Below are 20,753 nucleotides of genomic sequence, written 5' to 3' on the forward strand. Positions count from 1 at the left end.
CTTTCAAACACTGTGTCTGGCTCAGTTGTTAACACTTGTTCTCCACACTTGGAGGAATGATTTATCCATATCTATTTAATTGTCCTTATCAGTTTAAACATCTTTATCAGATCATCCCTCTCTGAAATTCAAAAGCATACCTGCCAAGTTTATGGAACTTGTTTCCTTGAGTTAACACTTGATGCCTAGTTTCAATCTGAAGAAACTTCACTGCACCCTATCTTCGGTATATCTTTTCAGCGCTGCTGTGCCCTCAATTCCTTTTTGTAATTTTTGTGATGTAATTAACTGTTTCCTTTTGATAGTTACCTTTTCCAATGGAGGCAGTGCAGAGAAGTTAGATTGCTGGGATGAAGGGGGAGATGTATGAGGAGAGGTGGAGCAGCTTGGAAGGATGAGAAGTAATCTGACTGAAACATAAGACTCTGAAGGGGACTGACGAGTGGATGCTGAGAGGATGTTTGCCCTGGTGGGGCTATCTTAAACCAATCGGCGTAATTAGAGAACAAGAGGTTGCTTAACTAAAATGGAGATGAGGAATTTTTTCACTCAAGGTAGTAACTCTTTGGAGTTCTCTACCCCTGACTTCTTTACCCTGTTTGAGTTCCTGAATATATTCAGGACAGAGAGTAAAAGATGTTTGAATTCCAAAGGAGTCAGGGGCATGGGAAGAGCAGGAAAGTGTTGTTGAGGCCAAGATTGGATCAGCCACAACCTCAGTGATTGGAGGGACAATTGTGAGGGGCTGATTGACTGCTCCTGCTGCTCATGTTCTCTCTGTTTCCCCTATTCCTTTACATATTTGATTTGATATTTGAGTGTGGCTTTAGTTTGACATCTGCTGCACGAAAGATTACTGCACAAGTTAAGAGCTTTGGGGTAATATATTGAGTTAGATGATCTGACATGATTGTACTGAATAGCTGAGCAGGCTCAAATGGCCCAACTCCCACTCCTGTTCATCCATGATTTCTATTGCCGTGGATAGGGGATTAACTAACTGATAGAAAACAGTCATTCCCAAACTGACAATTAGTACCCAGTGACTTCCCACAGGATGGCTTGCAATTAGTCAGAATCTACCTTAATGACCTGAATGAAGAGACCAAGTCTACTGTAGCCATAGAGACACAAGAGACAGCAGATGCTGGAATCTGGAGCAACAAACAATCTGCTGGAGGAACTCAGCGGGTCGAGCAGCATCTGTGAGAGGAAAGGAATTGTTGACATTTGGGGTCAAAACTCTGCATCAGGACTGAGATCTACTGTCACTGATGGTACAAAAATAGGTTGGTTAGGAAATTATGAGGAGAATACAAAGAGCCTGCCAAAGGGCGCACAAGAAGCAGGCAGGTCGAGTACAAGATGAGAAATATGAGGCTGTTCACTTTGGAAGGAAGAATAAAAAAAGACAAATTATTACTTAAATAAGTGAGGTTATAAAATACTGCGTACAAAGAGATCTAGTATATGAAACACAAAGGGTTGGCCTGCAAGTACAGCAACTCATTAGGAAGACCAATGGAATGCTGGCCTTCACTGCATGGGATATTAAATATAAACGTAGGGAAGTTCTGACGCTGGTGAGACCCCATCTGGACTAGTAGGTATAGTTTTGGTCTCCATTTTTAAGAAAGGACATGCTTTCACTGGAAGCTATGCAGAGAAAGTTCACTAGGTTGATTCCTAGAATGAAGGGTTTGACGTATGAAGAGAGGTTGAGTAGGTTCAGTCTACATTCATTGGAGTGTAGAAGAATGAGAAGTGATCTTCTTGAAACATACAAGATTCTGAGGGGTGGAGACAGAGTAACTGGTTATATTCAAGGCAGAGGCTGACAGGCATTTACATTCCAAGGAAGTCGAGAGTTGTGGGGAGTGCACAGAAAAGTGTTGTTGAGGCCAAGGTTGCATCAACCATGGTGTTATTGAATGGCGGGGCTGATTGACCTACTATACTCATGTTCCTTGTGTTCTTGCATAAAGCTGCAATTTAATTCAGGATATGGATATCACTGTCAATGCTGGCATTTATTATCCAGGATTGCTCTTAAATTGTATGTCTTGAAGGCAAATCCACAAATGGTAGTGATCACTTCCACCCGCCGCCTTCATCTTTCTAGATGGTAGAGATTGTAGGTTTGAGAGACGTTGAAGAAGCCACAATGAGTTGCTGCATTACACCTTGTAAATCTGACACACTGCAAGCACGGTCTGCGAGTTGCATACTCTCCGAGTTTGACCCAATGTGTCTGGTAATTTATGAAGATACATTGATCACTGGGAACTTGGTTATGAATGCTGGATCGCCAGAATAGGTTCAGACCAAAGAACGTAACCAGTGAATCTATAACCAACATGGAGGGTTATACTTGTATCAGCTTCATCCTGTGGCCTCAGGGTGAATATCACAATCCCTCACTACTACAACCCTAATTCCCACTGACTGTTGGGAGGCCTAGAGTATAACCCCATCAAGATGATCACCCTCTCTCATTCCTAATTTCTACCCATATAGCCTCACTGGCCGATCCCTCCATGATATCCTCCCTGACGACTGCCATAAAGCTTTCCCTGATCAGCTGTGGAACACACCCTCTCCTTCTGCACACACCTCCTGTCACACCTGAAACCTCTATACCGCAGGACATTGAGCTGCCAGCCCTACCCTTCCCTCAGCCATGTTTCCATGATTGCAACAGTATCATAATCCTGTGAGCTGATCCTTGCTCTCAGCTCATCTGTCGTTCCCATGCGGTTCCTTGCATTAAAATAAATCCAGTTAAGCTGACCAGCCCTCTCGTGCTTCCCCTCCTGTTTCTGTCTACTCTTCTCACTGGACTTGCTTGTTCCATTTTCCACAGATGGTTCGGCCTCCCCACCTGTCGCACTGTCATTCTGGGTCCCACTCCCATGCCTCACTAGTTTAAACCCTTCTGAGTAGCACTAGCAAACTTACCTGCAAGGATATTGGCCCCTTCCAGTTCAGGTGAAGAGGTCCCAATGATCCAAATACCTGAAGCCCTCCCCATGCACCAGCTTTTTAACCACGCATTCATTTGTCCTAGTTTTCTCTTTCTGTACTCTCTAGCACATGACACAGGAAGTAATCCTGCAGTGTGACCACCTTACCACCTCCTCTCTGCTCCTCAGTGAGTCTAACTGCAGTTCCAACCAATCTATGCAGTCTGAAAGGAGCTACAGCTGACACTTCCTGCAATCGTCAAGGACATTTCTGCCTGATCTCCCAAGTCTCACAGGAGGAGCACACCACTCCAGTAACTGCCATTACTAATCCTTCTGACTACTGATGTAAATAAAACCTTACCTTGCCTCTCTGTTTTGATGCTCAGCCTTCTTGCCAAAGCCTCCCTCGTCAAAGCCTCTGCACTTTGACCTCAGCCACAGCTCTTCAACCTCAGAAAGGCCATTCTCAAAATGGCCACTCCCGCTATACCTACAGAGGCACAAGAGACTGCAGGTGCTGGAATCTGGAGCAACAAACAAGCTGCTGGAGGAACTCAGCGGGTTGAGCAGCATCTTCAGAAGGAAAGGAATTCTCAACAGTTCAGATGGAAGGCCTGCATCAGATTCAGTTGACAATTCTTTCCCCCCCATGAATGCTGCTTGACCTGCTGAGTTCCTCCAGTAACATTACATCCACAGGCTCCCTTTCATCCTGCCTGTCAAACACAATCTTCATTCATAAGAGAATTGAAAATGTTAATCATATTATGATTTTCTGAGTCTCTTTTACTTCATCCTTAGTAATGGATTCCAGCAGTTTCCCAATGATAAATGATAGTTGCTAAGCTAACTGGCCAATAGTTTTCTTCTCTCTCGTGCTCTCTCTCTCACTCTCACTCCGTTCTTGATTAGCTGTGTTATATTTATGGTTTCTCTGCAGCCATTTCATTGGAACCCTATGCTGCAGGCCATGAAGTCCAGAAGAGTTGTCAGCCTTTAGTCATGGTAGTTTACCTGGTGCTTATTCCTCTGATAGTGATTACTTTTGGTTCCTCCATCACTCTTGCCTCCTTATTTTCCACTACTTTGGTGTGACTTCAGTGTCTTCTACTATATAGACTGATACAAGTTATTTGTTTAATATCACTGCCATTTGCTTAGTTCCTGTCACTTATCACCTTGTCTCAACTTCCAAGGACCAAGGTTTACTTTTGATGTTCCCTTCCTTCTGTATAATTTTAGATACTATTGCAGTCTCCTATTATATTCCTTGTTAATTTATTCTCACATCCTATCTTCAATGTGTTCATCAATTCTTGGATGATTTCTAATGTTCTCACATTCTCCTTATTGTGGATTTCAAAAAGGACTTGGCTTTAAGGGTGAAAAATATGCAGAGCTGTAAGGAAAGCTGGTTGCTATACGAAGAGCTGGCACAGAACTGACAGGCTGACTGCCATCCTTCTGTGCTATACTGATTCCATGATTCTGTGCCATATCATCCTCTACTCCCATGGGTGCTGAATTGTGTTAGCACCCAGCTAAGCACCATCTCAGTTTTAAAATCTTTGCCCATTTTGCCCTTACAGCACCCCAGCACTGTAGCTGGTGGAGCCACTGCCTCACAGGTGCTGTGTGTGTGGAGTTTAAACATTCTCCCCGTAACTGTGTGAGTTTCCACTGGGTGCTCCAGTTTCCTCCACATCCCAAAGGTATGCAGGTAGGTTAATTGGCTGCTGTAAATTGCTCCAAGTGTGAAGGGTAAGTGGAACCATCTCAGGGTAGTTGAGGGAATATGGGATTAATGTAAGATTAGTGTCAATGGGTGGGTGGTGGTTGGTGCAGACTCAGTCGGCCGAAGGGCCTGTTTCCATGCTGGATGACTGCTTTCAAATTCCACATGGCCTCCCAATCCCTACCACTGTAATCTCCGTGAGTTCTAAAATCCTCTGAGATAATCTGTGCTCCTTTATTTCTGCCCTTGTGTTCATCACTGAATTGAATTGCTTTACCTTTGGCAACCAACCTTAAGCTTTGGAAGTAAAAACAGAAAATGCTGGAAAGACTCAGCAAGTCAGACAGCATCTGTAGAGAGAGACAGTTAACATTTCAATTCAGAGGGCCCTTCACCAGAACTGAAATGATGAAAAGGCCTGTACTTGAAACAATAACTGTTTCTCTTTCCACAGATGCTGCCGTAAGCATTGGAATTCCTCTGCCTCCCTCCCTCCCTTTCCTTTGGGCACCTGCCCTAATATCGTCCTGTGTGGCTTGGTCTCCATTTTTGTTTGTAATTCCTTGCTTGCAGTGCTTTAGGATGATTTGCTAAATTAAATACTTCATATGAATTAAAGTTATTAATTCTGTAATGGTAATGACATTGAATGTCAGGAGAGGATGATTAGACACACTGGTGTTGAAGATGGTCATTGCGTTGCCTTTGCATAGCTTGAATGTCACTTGCTACTTGTCAGTCCAAGTCTAAACACAGTCCAGGGCTTGCTCTGCACTTTAAATTGCTGAATTTTTCATCAGTTTCCTACATTTTTCCTGTTCCTACTTTTCTCATTTTGTTAGTATATCATATACTTCCTGTGGAGTAAATATAGCCAAACAGATTGTTATTTACCCTGTTCTTCTGCAGTGTTCCAGTGAGTCATGGGATATTTTATTCATATTCTATCCCATTCTTGCTTTTTCTAACTCTTCATTCTACTGAATATTTTTAATTGGAAATACAATTTCAGCTGCATCCCTCACCTCAGTCGAATCTGTTCATGCTCTTTTGGGACATCTTGTTCACTTGTTTATTCCCAATACTTTGTTTAAATGCAAGTCTTCCTTTGTTAGGAAGCCTTGATTTCATTCCACAAAAAGCAAAAAAGCAGTAGATGCTTCAAGTCTGAAATAAAAAATTTTTTTAAATTTGCTAGAAATACTCAGCAGGTTGGGCATTACCTGTGGATAGAGAAACACAGTGCATTGAGCTGTCATCATCGTTTCATCTCTTCAAAGGCATCCCTTGGTTCTACCATTATTCCGTCTTCCTCTGAACCATCTGCATCAGGACCACTGGAATCTGGCAGCTGGTTGTAAACCTGCTTCCATTACCCTAACCCTAATGTAAAATTAAACAAAACTATTGAATCTTTATCATTTGTTAATTCATAACTTTGTGTAGCATTGAGAGTAAGTTTTAATTCACTGAGTGTCTGCTTTCTGCCTTATGGATAACTGTGTTGTGGTATTCTTTCTTTCTCCAGGAGTGACTCACGATCCCCCGGGAACATGAGCTATTTACCAGCATTCTTCACTAAACTGGAAAATACTTCACCAATGGTGAAGTCAAAGAAACAGGAGATATTTCGTAAGTTGAACTCTTCTGGTGGCGGGGATTCTGACATTGGTAAGTCAACTTGTTCTCTTGTTTTATTCACTAATATGTTTTAAGAAGTCCTGCTTACCTATTCTTCCAACTCACCATGCAAACAGGACTTACGGACAACATGATATACAGTGGCCATTTTTGTTGGAAGTCAATGACTGGTGTTTTCTCTCTCTTTCCCAAATATCATCAACACTAAAAGTTGCTGGGTGAGTCCTACTCAACAACACTTGAGAAGCTCCACGAAGGGCAAAGTAGCCGACTTGAGTGACACACCTTCCACCACCACCCTCAACATTCATTCCCTCCCCTGCCAGCTCACTATGGCTACAGTGTGTTCAATTTACAAAAGGCACTACAGTTATTCACGGGGGCGACTTGAACAGCACTTCCCAAACCTACAACCTCTGCCACCAAGAAGGATAAGGGCAGCAGTCGCAGGGGAACACCACCACCTGCGACTGCTGCCCCTCACTACACCCTCCTGACTTGGAAACATATCACCAGCCCTTCATTGTCTCTTGGTCGACAACAGCACTGTGGGAGCAACTTCACCAGAAGGGCTGCAGTGGTTCAAGAAGGTAGCTCACCACCACCTTCTCGAGGGTGTGTGATGAATGCAGGTCTTGCCAGCGATCCCCAGATCCCAAACAAATAAAAAAGGACAAGTGCACTGATTTAATTCAGAGATTTTGTGCAACTGAATGCTGCCTGTTTGTACATAGACACAAATGAGGAATAATTACTTTCTGCCAAGTAGCTTCTCCCCAGCCTTTGATATTCAAGCTCCATAAACATGTTCCCTTCCCCTGGTCACTGTTCCTGATAAAGACTTGTTCACTGCTGAAAACAATTTAGGAAGTGAAAACTGTAGGACATAAACCCACCAACCTAATGACGAACAATGTACATGGTGGGAGGTCCAGAGTGTCACAGAACGAGTTGTATGGGTGGTGGGGACCCAGAATCACAGACTCATTGCCCAAGGGAGAGATGACTTGACCTGTAAATATTAATGGGCAGTCGGTCCCTGGTTAATTAAACCTGTTACCCAGTCTTTGTAAGAGGAAGTTAAATTGTATATAAAGGGGAAGGAAGCCTAGGTGGAGGTGAGTGAGATACATTCTGTGCCTCAGAGATTCTTTTTAGTGAGGCCTCATCAATAATCTACAAAAGATACTGCTACCAACTTTTTGAAAGAAAAAACTTGAGGAAAAATATTTACTCAGAAAGAGAATATAAATCTGAATAAATATATGAAATATGAAAAAAACACCTCACTGATTCTGTGCTGCACCCCAATCCACTTGCCCTGTCTTCTGCAGACTGGTTCTGCATGATTCTCCAATCTGGTTCTACACCACAGTTGGACTACCCCTATTTGGTTTCATGCTGTCCCCAGATTCAATCCTGTGCCATTCCCTAAACTGGTTCCGTGCCCCATCCCGGTCCGGTCCTGGTTCCGTGCCCCGCCCCACTCCAGTCCTCTGTAAAGTTTAGACTTTACACTTAATTACCCAAGTGTAAAGTCTGAACATCCCGTTCCAAAATTGGGCTTAAAGTACACCAGCAAAATCAAGAATAAAGATGTCAGACAACATGCATAAAACAAAGACTCGTCAAAATGTAGAAAGTTGTACTGATCAAAATAATGCAGAAAACCTGGGATACACAGCAGGTCAGGCAGCATCTGTGGAAAGAGAAACACAGTTAATGTTTCAGGTCACTGACCTGATAATGGTCGTCAACTTAAAACGTTAACTCTTTTTCTCTCTCCACAGATGCTGTCTGACCTGCTGAGTATTTCCAGCATCTTATGTTTTTATTTCCAGGCTTCCAGCATTGACAGGATTTTATTTTTGGGTTGTGGTAAAAGATGGGAGGGGTTGTGCTGGCAGCTCTGCTTCCTCCTGATATATATTAATGACTTAGATATGGATGTTTCAAAATTTGCACATAAATCAAATGAGTGGTGAATAATGAGGATGATAGTAATGAGCACCAGAAGGACATAGGCAGGCAGGTTGGGCAGCAAGTGGCAATGAAATTTAATACAAAATACTGTGGTGTGATGCATTTTAACAAAATTAGTGAGAAATACAAAGGCAGCTCTAAAGGGCATCAGGAACAGAGAAAACTGGGTGTAGATGTGCATGAATTAATTGAAGTGGCAGGACAGGTTGAGAGAGTGGTTAGAAAAGTGCATGGGGTTCATAAACAGAAGGATGGTGAATAAAATCAGGGAATCTTTGTTAAACATTGTTTTGGTCAATATAATATTGTGTTCAATCCTGATCACCCAGCTCTGGAAGCTGTGGAGGTCCTGAAGGGTACACAAGAAATTCCCTAGAATTGTTGCAGGGAAGAGGGATTTCAGCTTGAAACTTGGACTGGGGAGATTCTCCTTGGAACAAAGAGGGTTAGAGTCACACAGTCCTTCAGTCCAACTCGTCCATGCCAACCAAGGTGCCTCCCTGAGCTCATCCCATTTGCCTGCATTTGGCCCATATCCATCCAAACCACAAGGTGTGCAGATTCAAAGTGAGGGCATAGGGTGAGGAATTTTGTTTTGCGCAGAGTGGTTATGATCTGGTACTCAGAGTGTTGGAAACTGTGAGTGTTTCCAAAAACATGAGAGAGAGTAATTGGCAGGGATCTAGAGAAAGAGCTAAGAATTGGGACTGATCGGATTGCTTTACAATGAGCCAGCATCAGTTCAGTGGGCCTTTTGGCAGCCTCCTGTGGTTGGGATGTTTTTCATGGGAACATGAAAAGAAAGTAATTTCAAGACAATAAACTTCTTGGTTGCTGGGCTAACTTGTCTGGGTGTATGACCAAACATTAATGACGTCTTCTTTAACTTCCAGCTAATGCTCAACCTGGGACCGAGATATTTAACCTACCTGCAGTCACAACGTCAGGTGAGAACTGTTGGAATGCAGCTCTGGTGTGGGAACAGAAGAAACAAGCAGGAGGAGGCTACTTGGCTCCTTTTACCTGCTATGCCATTCAGTAAAATCTTTTACCTCAGTGCCATATTCACGCACTCGGAAGCACAATAGTGACCAGTAGTTCCTTTTGGGAAAACAAGTTCTAGTAAAATGTTTTATTTCTAATCCAGGTGCAATCTTTGTGTCACTCTGCAATGTTTCCTGAGAAAAGGAAACAACTGCAGCTCTGTCAAAGGCATGTTTGTGATGTGCCTTGCATCATAAGTTCACACTCTAGCAGATCATCACTACTGTTCCCCCTCATAACCCCCCCCCCCCCCCCGAACCAGCTCAAGCAGTGTGGCGTACTCAGTCCAAAGTCTTCATATTTAAACAAAAGTGCCAACACCAGTAAAAAAAAATTACATCATTTCTGTGCTGCAGATAATTTCTTGTGGCTGTTTAGTACCTACTGATACTGAACAAGTTTTTGAGGATTGGATAACAGCTACCAATTGCTTGCACTGACTAAAACAGGAAATGCTCTGCATAACCTGTACTCAGGATGAAGCCACTGCTGTAGCCTAACCCAGCCAACCATAGAAAGGAAGCAGACAACTCGTCTGTGGCACTTAGTACTTAGCCAGAACACACCCAAAGGACAGGACTTTCCAGGTTCACCATCTGATATTCATGTAGTTCTCCAGTGGTTTCCATGGTATCCAGCGATATCTGTCTGCCTGTCATTCCACATGTGACTGCTTCTCTGTCAGTCTGCTGGTTCATGTGTGTGAACCATCTCCTAGTGTGGTTAAACCCATTTTACGTCAGTTTGTAAACGGATGTTGATTTTATTCCCCATTGCATTAAAAAGCTATGGGTGCATCTTGTGAAGTGGAATTCATTTTAAGAAGCTCAGCTGCTAAATCCAATTCTTTCTTTCTTTCATCCCAGGTGTGGTGTCGTACAAGAAAGGTGCGTCAACTTATTTAACAATCTAGTCGCAATTCTCATATAAATCTGATCGTACCTGTACTTTTTGAACTACTTTTCTTTTCTTTGATGATTTCCAAGGATCCTTGAAGTCTGCAGCACAGCTAGATAAGGTGGTGAAGAAGGCACTGATACTGGTGTTCATTAGCCAGGAAACAGAATATAAGGGCAAGGAGGTCTTTCTACAACATTGTAAAACATTGTTTAGGCCATAGCTGAAGTGCTGTGTACAGTTCTGGTCACTACACCGTAAGAAGGACATGATAGTGCTGGAGAGGGTGCAGAGGAGATTCACCAGGATGGTGCCTGGGACGGAGAGTTTCAGCAATGAGGAGAGACTGGGTTGGTTGGGCTTGTTTTCCTTGGAGCGGTGGAGGTTGCTTGGGGGACCTAGACTGGTGGATAAAAAACTGACATAGATTGAGAATTAGTTAACAGATAGAAAACCAAGAGCAGCAATATGCAGGCCCTCCTCAGCAGCACGCAGGCCCTTCTCAGTTCATCAGGTCGATATTGCAAGAGGATTCAAGTACAAAGATAGGATGTGTCATTTCTATTATATTGGCTCTTGGTGAGACCACACCCAGAGTGTTGAGTAAATGGAATTAGTTTAGATGGATACTTGATGGTTGGCATTGAACACAAAGGGCCTGTTTCTGTGCAGTATGGATCCATGATTCTATAACTAAGGGTCACCATCTCAAAATAAGTGTTGGACCATTTGGGACTGAAATGAGAAGAATTTGTTACCCAATGGATGGTAAATCTTTGGAGCCCTCTGTGCAGCCAATGATTGGGATTGCATTCAAAACTGCGATTGATACATTTTTGGATATTTGGAGAATCAAGGGATATGGGGATAAGGTAGGAAGATATTGTAGAGGATCAGCCATGACCTTGTTGAATGGCAGAGCAGGCTTGGGGCTTACTGGCCCTCTCCTCCTATTTTCTATGTTCTGCAGGCATCATTTGGTTGTTATCCATTGTGATGTTTTAATAAGATGATAAAGTTGTTTTAGTGAAGTGCAGAAGCAGTGAAACCTCGTAGTTTGTGTGTTGGTTGTGCATCGTGCCATTTAAAACAATTTGCAAACAGAAACAGCCTCACCTTTCAAACTGATCAAAACGGCTACCTGACAGGAGTCATGTAGCACAGAGAAAGTTCCTTCAGCCCACTATGTTCATACCAGCCACTGAGTGTACTGCTCTCATTTCCCTGCACTCAGCTCCTAGCCTTCTGCATTGTGCCAATTCAAGTTCTCACATGTTATGAGAGTATCTGCCAATGCTATCCCCTCAGGCAGTGAATTAAGATTGAATACCTACTGGGTGAAAAAATGCTTCTCCAAATACCCTCTAAATCTCTTCTTAAACCTATGCCCTTTGGTCTAAGACACCTCTGCCTTCTCACCATTTCTCACCATTCACTCTGTCTATGCCCCTTGATTTTGTATACTTAGATCAGAAACGCCCTCAGCCACCTCTGCTCCAAACAAACCCAGCTTAGCCAATAACTTCTCACAGCTGAAACGCTCCATCCTAGGCACCAATAGGCCATTCGGTCCATCGGTGGGCCGAATGGCCTAGTTCTTCTTCTATATCTTATGGTCTTACACCTGACCAGTGCAACTGCATTCTTCCCATAATGTGGTGACCAGAACTGCACAAAGTAGTCCAGATGTGAGCTAATATGAGATGTTCATATGTCTCTGCTCCTAATTTCTGTGGCCCAATTTATGAAGGCAGTTATCCCATTTGCCATCTGCCTTCAGGGATCCTTGACCATGTATACTGAGGGTCCTAGCATTTATTGTGATATCTAGCCTTATTAGTACTCCAAAAATGTAAACCCTACACTTAATCAGGATTAAATTCCATCTGCCATTTCTCTGCCCATTTTACCAACTGATCAATATCGTTCTGTAACCAAAGACTAACCTCCTCTACCCTCCTCAATGTCAACAACACCACCGATCTTTGTTATCTGCAAACTTACTAATGTACCTCCTTCCTTCACACCCACATTGCTAATGTATATAATAGAACTTGCCTCTCGTCTTATTTATGTTGTTAGTACTAATGCGACTTCCTCCTTTGGAATGCCCTGCAGCCGTTTTATGAATTCCTTGACTCGGTGTTCCAGGGCACCAGCGAGGCACCACACCATGCTGGATCCATGTATATAGCAGCAGAAGTGCCTGTCTATTCCCCTCACTATTAGGTCACTTACCACTATTGCCCTTGGACTTCTGCTGCCCCCCCCCCCCCCCCCCCCCCCCGCCAACAGCATGGTGAACTCAGCTCTGGCCGTATACCCTGAGGAACATCACCTTCCTCATCTTCCAAGAAGGAAAAAAGTTCAGAAGTAAGACATACTCTGAAGTTTCATTATCTGCCTGCCTGCCCCTCTGGGTGGTAACCACTTTCCTCTCTGGCTGTGTCATTGAACTGCAGGATGACCACCTGTTAAAGCTATCCACATAACTCTCAGCCTTACAGGTGCATCATAGTGCCTCCCACTGAAAGCAGCTCCAAACCTGGGTGCTCAAACTGGCCAAAAAGATGGTACTTCCTGCAGATGTGGTCGTCCAGACTGCAAGGAGCATCTCAAAATTCGTTGTAATCCTCAGGCTGTACAACAAGGGCCTGAGCTCTCTTGCCATACCTTTAACAAAAAAACACCCCTTACTGAAAAGTAATCCAAGTAGAAAAGAACCACTTATGAATTAAGCTCATTTTTACACCCTATATTGTAAAGAATTCTAGTCAGAATACCAATCACCCTGTCTCTATTGTGGCTTAAGCTAAAATACTGTAACAGTAGTGGAAATTCTCACCTAGCACTACTTACTAATCAGCTGCCTCCCCTGCTGCATGTCACTTTCTGAATCATGACATCTCCTCCAACTCTGTCGCTGGACCCTTGGGGTGGTGAAATCTCACAGGTAGGTCCTCCTCCCCTCACTGCTGCTGCCAACTTGTGTATTTAAGCTGCCACAGGTTTTAGGGTCATAGAATCATACAGCACGGAAACTGGCCCTTTGGTCCAAATGGTCCATGCCGACCAAGATTCCCATTTAAGCTAATCCCATTTATCCGTGTTTGGCCCATATTGCTTTAAACCTTTCCTATCCATGTACCTGTCCAAGTCCCTTTTAAATGTTGTTAATGTACCTACTTCAACCACTTCTGGTAGCGCATTCCATATACTGACCACTCTCTGGGTGAAAAAGTTGCCCTTTGAGTTCCTATTAAACCTGTTCCATGTCACCTTAAACCTATGTCTTCTTGCTCTTGATTTCCCAACCCTGGGTAAAAGACTGTGCGCGTTGACCATATCTATGTCCCTCATCATTTTATACACCTCTATAAGATCACCCCTCATCCCTCATCACCCCTCCAATGAAAAAAGTCCCAACCTGCTCAACCTCTTTCCATAACTCAGTCCCTCGAGTCCCTGCAGCATCCTCGTAAATCTCCTCTGCACTCTTTCCAACTTAATGGTTTCTTTCCTATGGCAGGGCGACCAAAACTGAATATTCCAAATGTGGCCTCACCAACATCTTGTACAACTACAACATAACATCCCAACTTCTCTACTCATTGCCCTGACTGATGAAGGCCAGTGTGCCAAAAGCCTTCTTCACTGCCCTGGCTACCTGCGATGCCACTTTCAGGGAACCATGTACTTGTACTCCTAGGTCCCTCTGTTCTACAACACTCCCCAGGGCTCTGCCATTCTTTGTGAAAGTCCTGCCCTCATTTGTCTTCCCAAGATGCAACACCTTGCACTTATCCGAATTAAGCTCCACTATCCATTCCTCTGCCCACTTACCCAGCTGATCGAGATCCCTCTGTAAATGGCAGTCTTCACTGTCAATGACACCACGTCTTTCAGTGTCATTTCCTAGTGTGTTGTTGAGTGGAGTTGCTATCAAATGACCTCATTTCTGGTAGGAGTATCACCTCATTTTCTGCCTCTGATTGAGGGACAAGGCATGAATCGGTCCAAAATCTACAAATGGGTAATTATCACATGACCCAGCTGTTTAGCAAGTGCTTAATTTTATGGACTGCATTCACATAGTGTGATGTTCAGGTCATCCATTCGTACCATACTTGTATCTTGAGTATCTTCACTAATTATCTACAGATTGAACCTTCCACTTCCAATTGAATTGGTGAGCTTAAAGGATCAGTTGATAATTGGTTGGGCAGAAAGCGCAGATAAAAGGAAAGTAAACTGACTGTTCAAGTTGTGGTGGTGTTCCACAGAGACCTGCGCTGGGCATCGTTTTCACTGACTACCAGTGGGTTAGATGAAGGGTTAAAGAGCTGAATATCTAATCTTGTTAAAGGAAACTCGAGTATCAAGTGGAGATGAACACATGAAGGCACAAAGACATTACTGAGCCAAGCTACATTCAGTGTGCAGGAAGATTGTCTAATGAGGAAGGGTTCAGCATGTTGAGCCTATTCTCACTGATGTTCAGATAAATGTGAAGTGATCGCCCTAAAAACATGCAAGATTCAGAGGGCTTGACAGTGTTGGTGCTGTGTGGATGTTTCCTTGTGGAAGAATTTAATATCAAGGGGAGCATTACCTGAGGGTAAAACTTAAATGATGAGGAATTTCTTGTGAGATCTGTCTACCCCAGAGAGCCATGGTTGAATAGATTCACAATGGTGGTAGATATTTGGTCAGTTTTTGCACAGAGTGATGATGATAAGGAACTCGCTTCCTGTAAGGGTGATGGTAACAGCATTTGTCAGGACTTCAGAAGGGAATTATAATGGGGAAGATCAGGACAATGAAATTGCATGTGAATTATTCCATGAGGAGTCAGCATTAATGGGCTATGATTCTTTATGGAGTAAAACTCCAATGATCTGCTATCCAGCTGTTGAGAAATCCCAAAGGTTCAGTACCTACACTCCCTTGAAATTCACCAGGTGCTGGCAACGGAGCCCTGACAAGTTTATGTTTCCAGCCCATTCCCCTCCTCATAAACACACCAGGGCCACGTTCCCACATAAACACACCAGGGCCGCATTCCCACGGTCATTTAAAACACATGTTGCAGCTGTGTAAAACTTTGGTCAGGCCGCACTTGGAGTATTGTGTGCAGTTCTGGTTGCGCCATTACAGGAAGGATGTGGAAGCTTTGGAGAGGGTGCAGAAGAGGTTCACCAGGATGTTGCCTGGATTGGAGAGCATGTGCTATAAGGAGAGGTTGGGCAAACTTGGGTTGTTTTCTCTGGAGCAGCAGAGGCTGAGGGGAGACCTGATAGAAGGTTAGAAGATTATGAGAGCATGGATAGGGTAGATAGAATCTTTTTCCCAGGGTAAAACTGTCAAATACTAGAGGACATGCATTTAAGGTGAGGGGGGAAAGTGTAAAGGAGATCTGTGGGGCAAGTTTTTTTACACAGAGAGCAGTGGGTGCCAGAGGTGGTGGTGGAAGCAGATACAATCGTGGTGGTTAAGAGACATGAATAGATACATGAATATGCAGGGATGGAGGGATATTTATCATGTGCAGGCAGAAGAAATTTAGTTTAATCTGGCATTGTGTTTGGCACAACATCCTGGGCCAAAGGGCCTGTTCCTGTGCTGTTCTATGTTCACATCAGGACCCCATTCCCCACAATCCTTTAAACTGGTTGAGCTTTGTTTCCTATGTTCTCTTTAATCTCAGCTGGTTCACTGAATAGTTTAACATAATGCTGTGTAACATCTCTAAAAAAGTGAATTAAAAGTGGTTTGGGGTATGAATAGGAGTAACATCCAATTGTCAAGAAAATCTGCCAGGCACCATTTTCCCAGTGGTGGCAGATTATCAGTTTTACTGTAGTGTCTTTGCCCAGGTTTATCACCCATCCTGAATGGCTCTATAGGCCAGCAATGAGTTGCATCTTGATGGCTGCAGTTTTTCTGCTGAAGCTACACCCACAGTGTTGTAAGGTGAGGGGTTCCCTGTTTCAGATTCAGTAACGATGGAAGTGCAGTGAAAGAACATTAAAGAACATTACACACATTAGAAGCTAGTGTGCGGAAGCTTTTGCGCTTAAAGCCCACAAGATAAGGGCTGATGAAATGTTGGCCCTTACCTTAAGTGGGCTTAAGTACAAAAGTTGAGAAGTGTGTAAAATTAAAAAAATCTCTAATCATACCCACTGAGGAGTCCTGAGATCAGTTCTGGGATCCATCAACTATCTTTTCTGTGAATTATGTCTCAGCACTTTAACCAGGGTAGAATATAGTACTGGAAAGTAGCAACATTATGGTAAAAGTGTATAATTTTGTTTGGAATAGTTCTGATCTCTGTGCAATGAAAAGGACATAGAAGTACTGGAGAATTTTCAAAAAGCACTTAACAGGGTGACATTGGAACTGGGAGGTTATATCTATCAGGAAGGATTAAAAAAGGTTTGGGCTCTTTTCTCCAGAAATGAGTGAACTTGACAGGTGACCTAATTGAAATTATTAATGGGTTTTGTTAAGGAAGGCAAAGAGATGTTTCCTCTGGGCACCAGAACAAGGGAATCAATATAAAATGGTCATTGGTGAATCTCATAAGGAATTCAGAAGACTTCTTTCTCCAGATAGTGGTGGGAATGTCAAACTCAATAGCACAGAGTCTAGTTAAGGTAACAGAGGAATAAGAAGAAGCCAGATAAACACATGAAGAATGGAACAGAAAATATTGCTGGTATGTCCTAGGTGAAGAAGGTGAGAAGACTCTCTTGTGGAGTATGATGGCCAACGTCAACCAGTTGGGATCAATCCCCTATTTCTGAACTGCCAATATTAAATAATAAACTGTTAAAATGTAAACCGCAGTCACTCCAGAAAATCTGATGATTAAACTAATCTGCTTGTTTTTAAAAGTTATATTTTAAATTGCTAATTTCAGACAGCTTTTGGTGTTGTAACAACAAGAACAGGCTGGATGTGAAGCAGTGACTTGCTCTGCTGAATTCTTTAACTTCATGGTTCTGCTTTGCAACCTGTGTGTAGGACCTAAAATCATTGAGTCTGTTAATTGCTGTTGCTTTGCTGGTTGGAGCTTGCAGCTTGCAAAACAAATGCTGACTTCTGGTTTTCCTGTTCTTTCTCTGCCTGTCTATGCCTTTCTCTCTCCTTCCCCACCCCTTTCCCCTGACTGACTTCCCTTTACCCCTCTCCAATTGTTTCCTCCCATCTCCCAGGCGGAGTCAGTTCTCGGAGTAATTCCTTTGCAGATCCGGCCAGTAACCTCGGCCTCGAGGACATTATCAGGAAAGCCTTAATGGGGAAATATGATGACAAAGGAGAAGATCACCAAGGGGTTCTAGCCCATCCTGTGAGTGCGACGCAGGACAACATGAGCACTAGCATCCCTGTGTCTGGTGATGCTCGAAGTGAGGAGGCTAATCCGTCACCTCCGTCAGGTTAGTGTGATGGGTGAGGAAGCATCATCAGCTGCTGCTGCACCATGTGATGCAGCATCCAATTCTGGCCTGGATGTGGGGTGCAGTGGGACCTTGAATTGGCTCCTGTTAAATGTCAGCATTGCCACTGGACAAGTGAAAGGGTATTTCACCCCAAAAACAGCTTCGGGCCACACATCTGTGTCATCATCGAAAACCTCCATCTTTACCACTGACTCAGCTCAACTGCTGAAGCCTCCATCCATGCTTTTGTTTACCTATGAATTTGATTGTTCCAACATATTCTGCATAAATTTAAGATTATATGAAACTTTGGTAGTCTAACTCATTTTCCCTTTACCTGCTGACCCACACTGGTTCCTGGTAAGCTGTCAAAATTTTCATCCCTCCATGGCCCCACTCCTCCCAATCTCCCTCATTTCCTCCAGTCCTATAACTGTCCTGACATCTCTGCAAACCTCCAGTTATAGCCTCATGAGCAACCCTAACCTTAATCACTTTACCAATGGCAGCCAGCTGTGAAGAGCCTGAGCTCTGGAATTCCTTCCCTAATACTCTCTGCCTCTACCTCTCCCTCTTCCTTTAAAATACTCCTTAAAACCTACCTCTCTGACCAAGCTTTTGGTCATCTACCCTAATATGCATCTTGGTGTTAAATTCTGTTGATAACCATTCCTGTGAAGCATCTTGAGATGCTCTGTACAAACATGTTGATAGCATGGCTATATGCAGATGGCTACTTAGTATTTTTTTATTTTGGGAAAAGGCTTTGATCTTTTTGTTTACACTTGCACGTTATTGCGTCCATCTTCCCTGGTCACTGTTGAATCAGCCAGTAGTCACCATGTGTTCTCCACATTGTTCCACTCCATAGCACACCCCACCTTCCTTTCTGAATTGTTTAGCAATTCTCAGCAAAAGCATTTTGTGCCATTTATCTTCAAATTGCTTTTAAAGAGCAGAATCTCTTTCCAGTTGTGTGTTAAATGACAGGTATGGCTCCTCATGTATCTCAGCCCGAGGGTCACTTCTATGCCAGGTTTGAGTCACGACTTCCTCCAGTTGATGACTGACGCCATCATGAACTCTTCCCCTTTCTGTCGTGCTGAACAAAGTGGCCTCACCCTGACTGCACCTTCATACTCCGCACCAGTCCATCTTGGCTTGATGTCCATGTTATAGTTCTCTGCAAATCAATTTGGAACATCTAGTGCATTGAAGTTGCTTTATAAGAGGACATCATGTTTTTTGCAGTGCAGATATATTCTGAACAACAGGACAGTAAAGAATGTGAATTAACTGGCTTGTATCTTGTTGCCCAGGTTCAACTGCGTTTCCTTATAATCCACTGACGATACGCATGATGAGTGTAGCACCGACATCCATCGCCTGTGCACCACCAACCATGGGCCAAGCCAGTTCGCATCCACCAGCCAGGACGTGGGAGCGTGAGCCAGCTCCCTTACTTTCCTCACAGTATGAGACACTGTCAGACAGTGATGACTGAATTCAAAGGTCTGGCTATGATTTTAGAAAGTGTTTCAGGCCTGCAGACCACAGACAAGAGACTCTCTTCAGGAGCCTAAAAGTCATCGATTAAAGATGTAAAAGAGCATTTGTTCACCAGCAAATGCAAAGCAGTTTCCAGTTCTTTTGAGCAGATGTAGATTGGGAAGTCAGTGCTGATCAGAAGCTTGTGTAGAGTTCACAGTGAAAGACATTTTCTGCTTTCCATTTGTTTGTTTTAAAAAAATCTCTTGAAATCATTCTTGTGTATTATAGAATTCTTTCCCAATGTATCATGCTACCAATCTTACATTTTAAAGATTCTTAAACAGTGAATTGATTGCTGCAAAATGCAGGGTGTACATCAGTGAGGTGAGCCTGAAGGACTGGTGTTCTATATTCATTGTAAATTAAGTTTCATTTTGTCTTTAATTATTTAGCAGCACTGCTAAGATATTAATGCATGGATGTATTATGATTCATTGTAAAATGAGATTTGAAGGGAGTATGTACCCTGGTGTCTGTGGGCTCAGGAAGGGGCCTGACCCTGTTACTGTGCACAATGTTAACCCAAAGGGAACATCTTGTACCTCCACCTCATGCTTTTGCACCTCTTCTCTCCCCCACCGCTTGCAAAACAAAATAGTTTGAAAGTCTGAGAAATGTAAGCAGGTCTTAAAGATGCTTCCAGAAGTTAATCTTTTGTTTTTCTTGTGGGAGTGGGAGAGGGTAGTAGGTTTCCTCAAGAAGTTTAATGGTTGGACTGAAGCTGGATATTTAACCGAAGTGGAAAATGACATTCTGTTCTGCCTGCTGGAGCATCTTGACACCGAGTCTGTGGAAGCCTGATGCTAGGGGTCACGCTTCAAGTAGAATTTCTGTGTGTGGTCTGGGAGTTTGTTTCTGCTATGATCCCAGAAGGTCGTGGCAATTATTTGCACATGTTGGCTTCGTACACTTCGGAAAACTGCAGAGATGGAGGGAAACGGCAGCATGGATAGCCCGGTAATATCCGGATGGAGTTGTGAAGAATCCTAAACTTTACGCAAAAAGTTCACTGTGATCTCTGTGCTGCCTGACTACTGATCGCAAGTGTTAAACTATCTAACTTCAGCTTTACCCCTTGAGTGCTGGATGTGTTTTGCAACTTTGGAAATGCATGTTTTCCTCCCGATTTTGGGAGATGTCCTGCAAACAGTTTTAACGCTGACTGTGGACAATTGAGGTTGAAGCAGCTCGACAAATGAGTTCTTCATCTGGAATCGGTCGTGTTATTTTCTTTCTTCAGGACTGCCAACAGCTTTCACAGCACGACACCTGACTTGGGTTGAATTCTCATAGTTATTTTAACCGCACTGTGTTGTAACTGCAGCCTCCCTTCCTGCCCGTCAGCCAATCCAGGCTAACCTCTGCCTTTTAAAATAGCTCACCATTCCAAAATCAGATCACATTCATGTAAATGTTTATTACCCTGAAATAAAGATGGCATCTGATTTCAGTCTTTTAAATCGGTTCTTTTATTTTCTCATTGCCGACCGC

General features: G+C 43.3%; 1 protein-coding gene across 11 annotated transcripts in view; it reads left to right on the forward strand.

The window, feature by feature from the left end:
• Positions 1 to 20,712, forward strand: part of ncor1 (nuclear receptor corepressor 1) — a 288,134-nt gene extending 267,422 nt beyond the window's left edge. For 10 of the 11 annotated variants that reach the window (XM_052035511.1, XM_052035517.1, XM_052035520.1 and 7 more), the window contains 5 exons: positions 6,230 to 6,372; positions 9,219 to 9,272; positions 10,236 to 10,256; positions 17,487 to 17,708; positions 19,031 to 20,712. In XM_052035511.1, the coding sequence (XP_051891471.1) occupies positions 6,230 to 6,372; positions 9,219 to 9,272; positions 10,236 to 10,256; positions 17,487 to 17,708; positions 19,031 to 19,215 (625 nt within the window). In that variant the 3' untranslated portion in view covers positions 19,216 to 20,712. The remainder of the gene's footprint in view (positions 1 to 6,229; positions 6,373 to 9,218; positions 9,273 to 10,235; positions 10,257 to 17,486; positions 17,709 to 19,030) is intronic. The other variant, XM_052035515.1, reaches the window with a different exon arrangement.
• The last annotated feature ends 41 nt before the right edge of the window (positions 20,713 to 20,753 follow it).

Source organism: Pristis pectinata, chromosome 21, assembly GCF_009764475.1.
Source record: "Pristis pectinata isolate sPriPec2 chromosome 21, sPriPec2.1.pri, whole genome shotgun sequence".
NCBI classification, from domain to species: Eukaryota; Metazoa; Chordata; class Chondrichthyes; order Rhinopristiformes; family Pristidae; genus Pristis; species Pristis pectinata.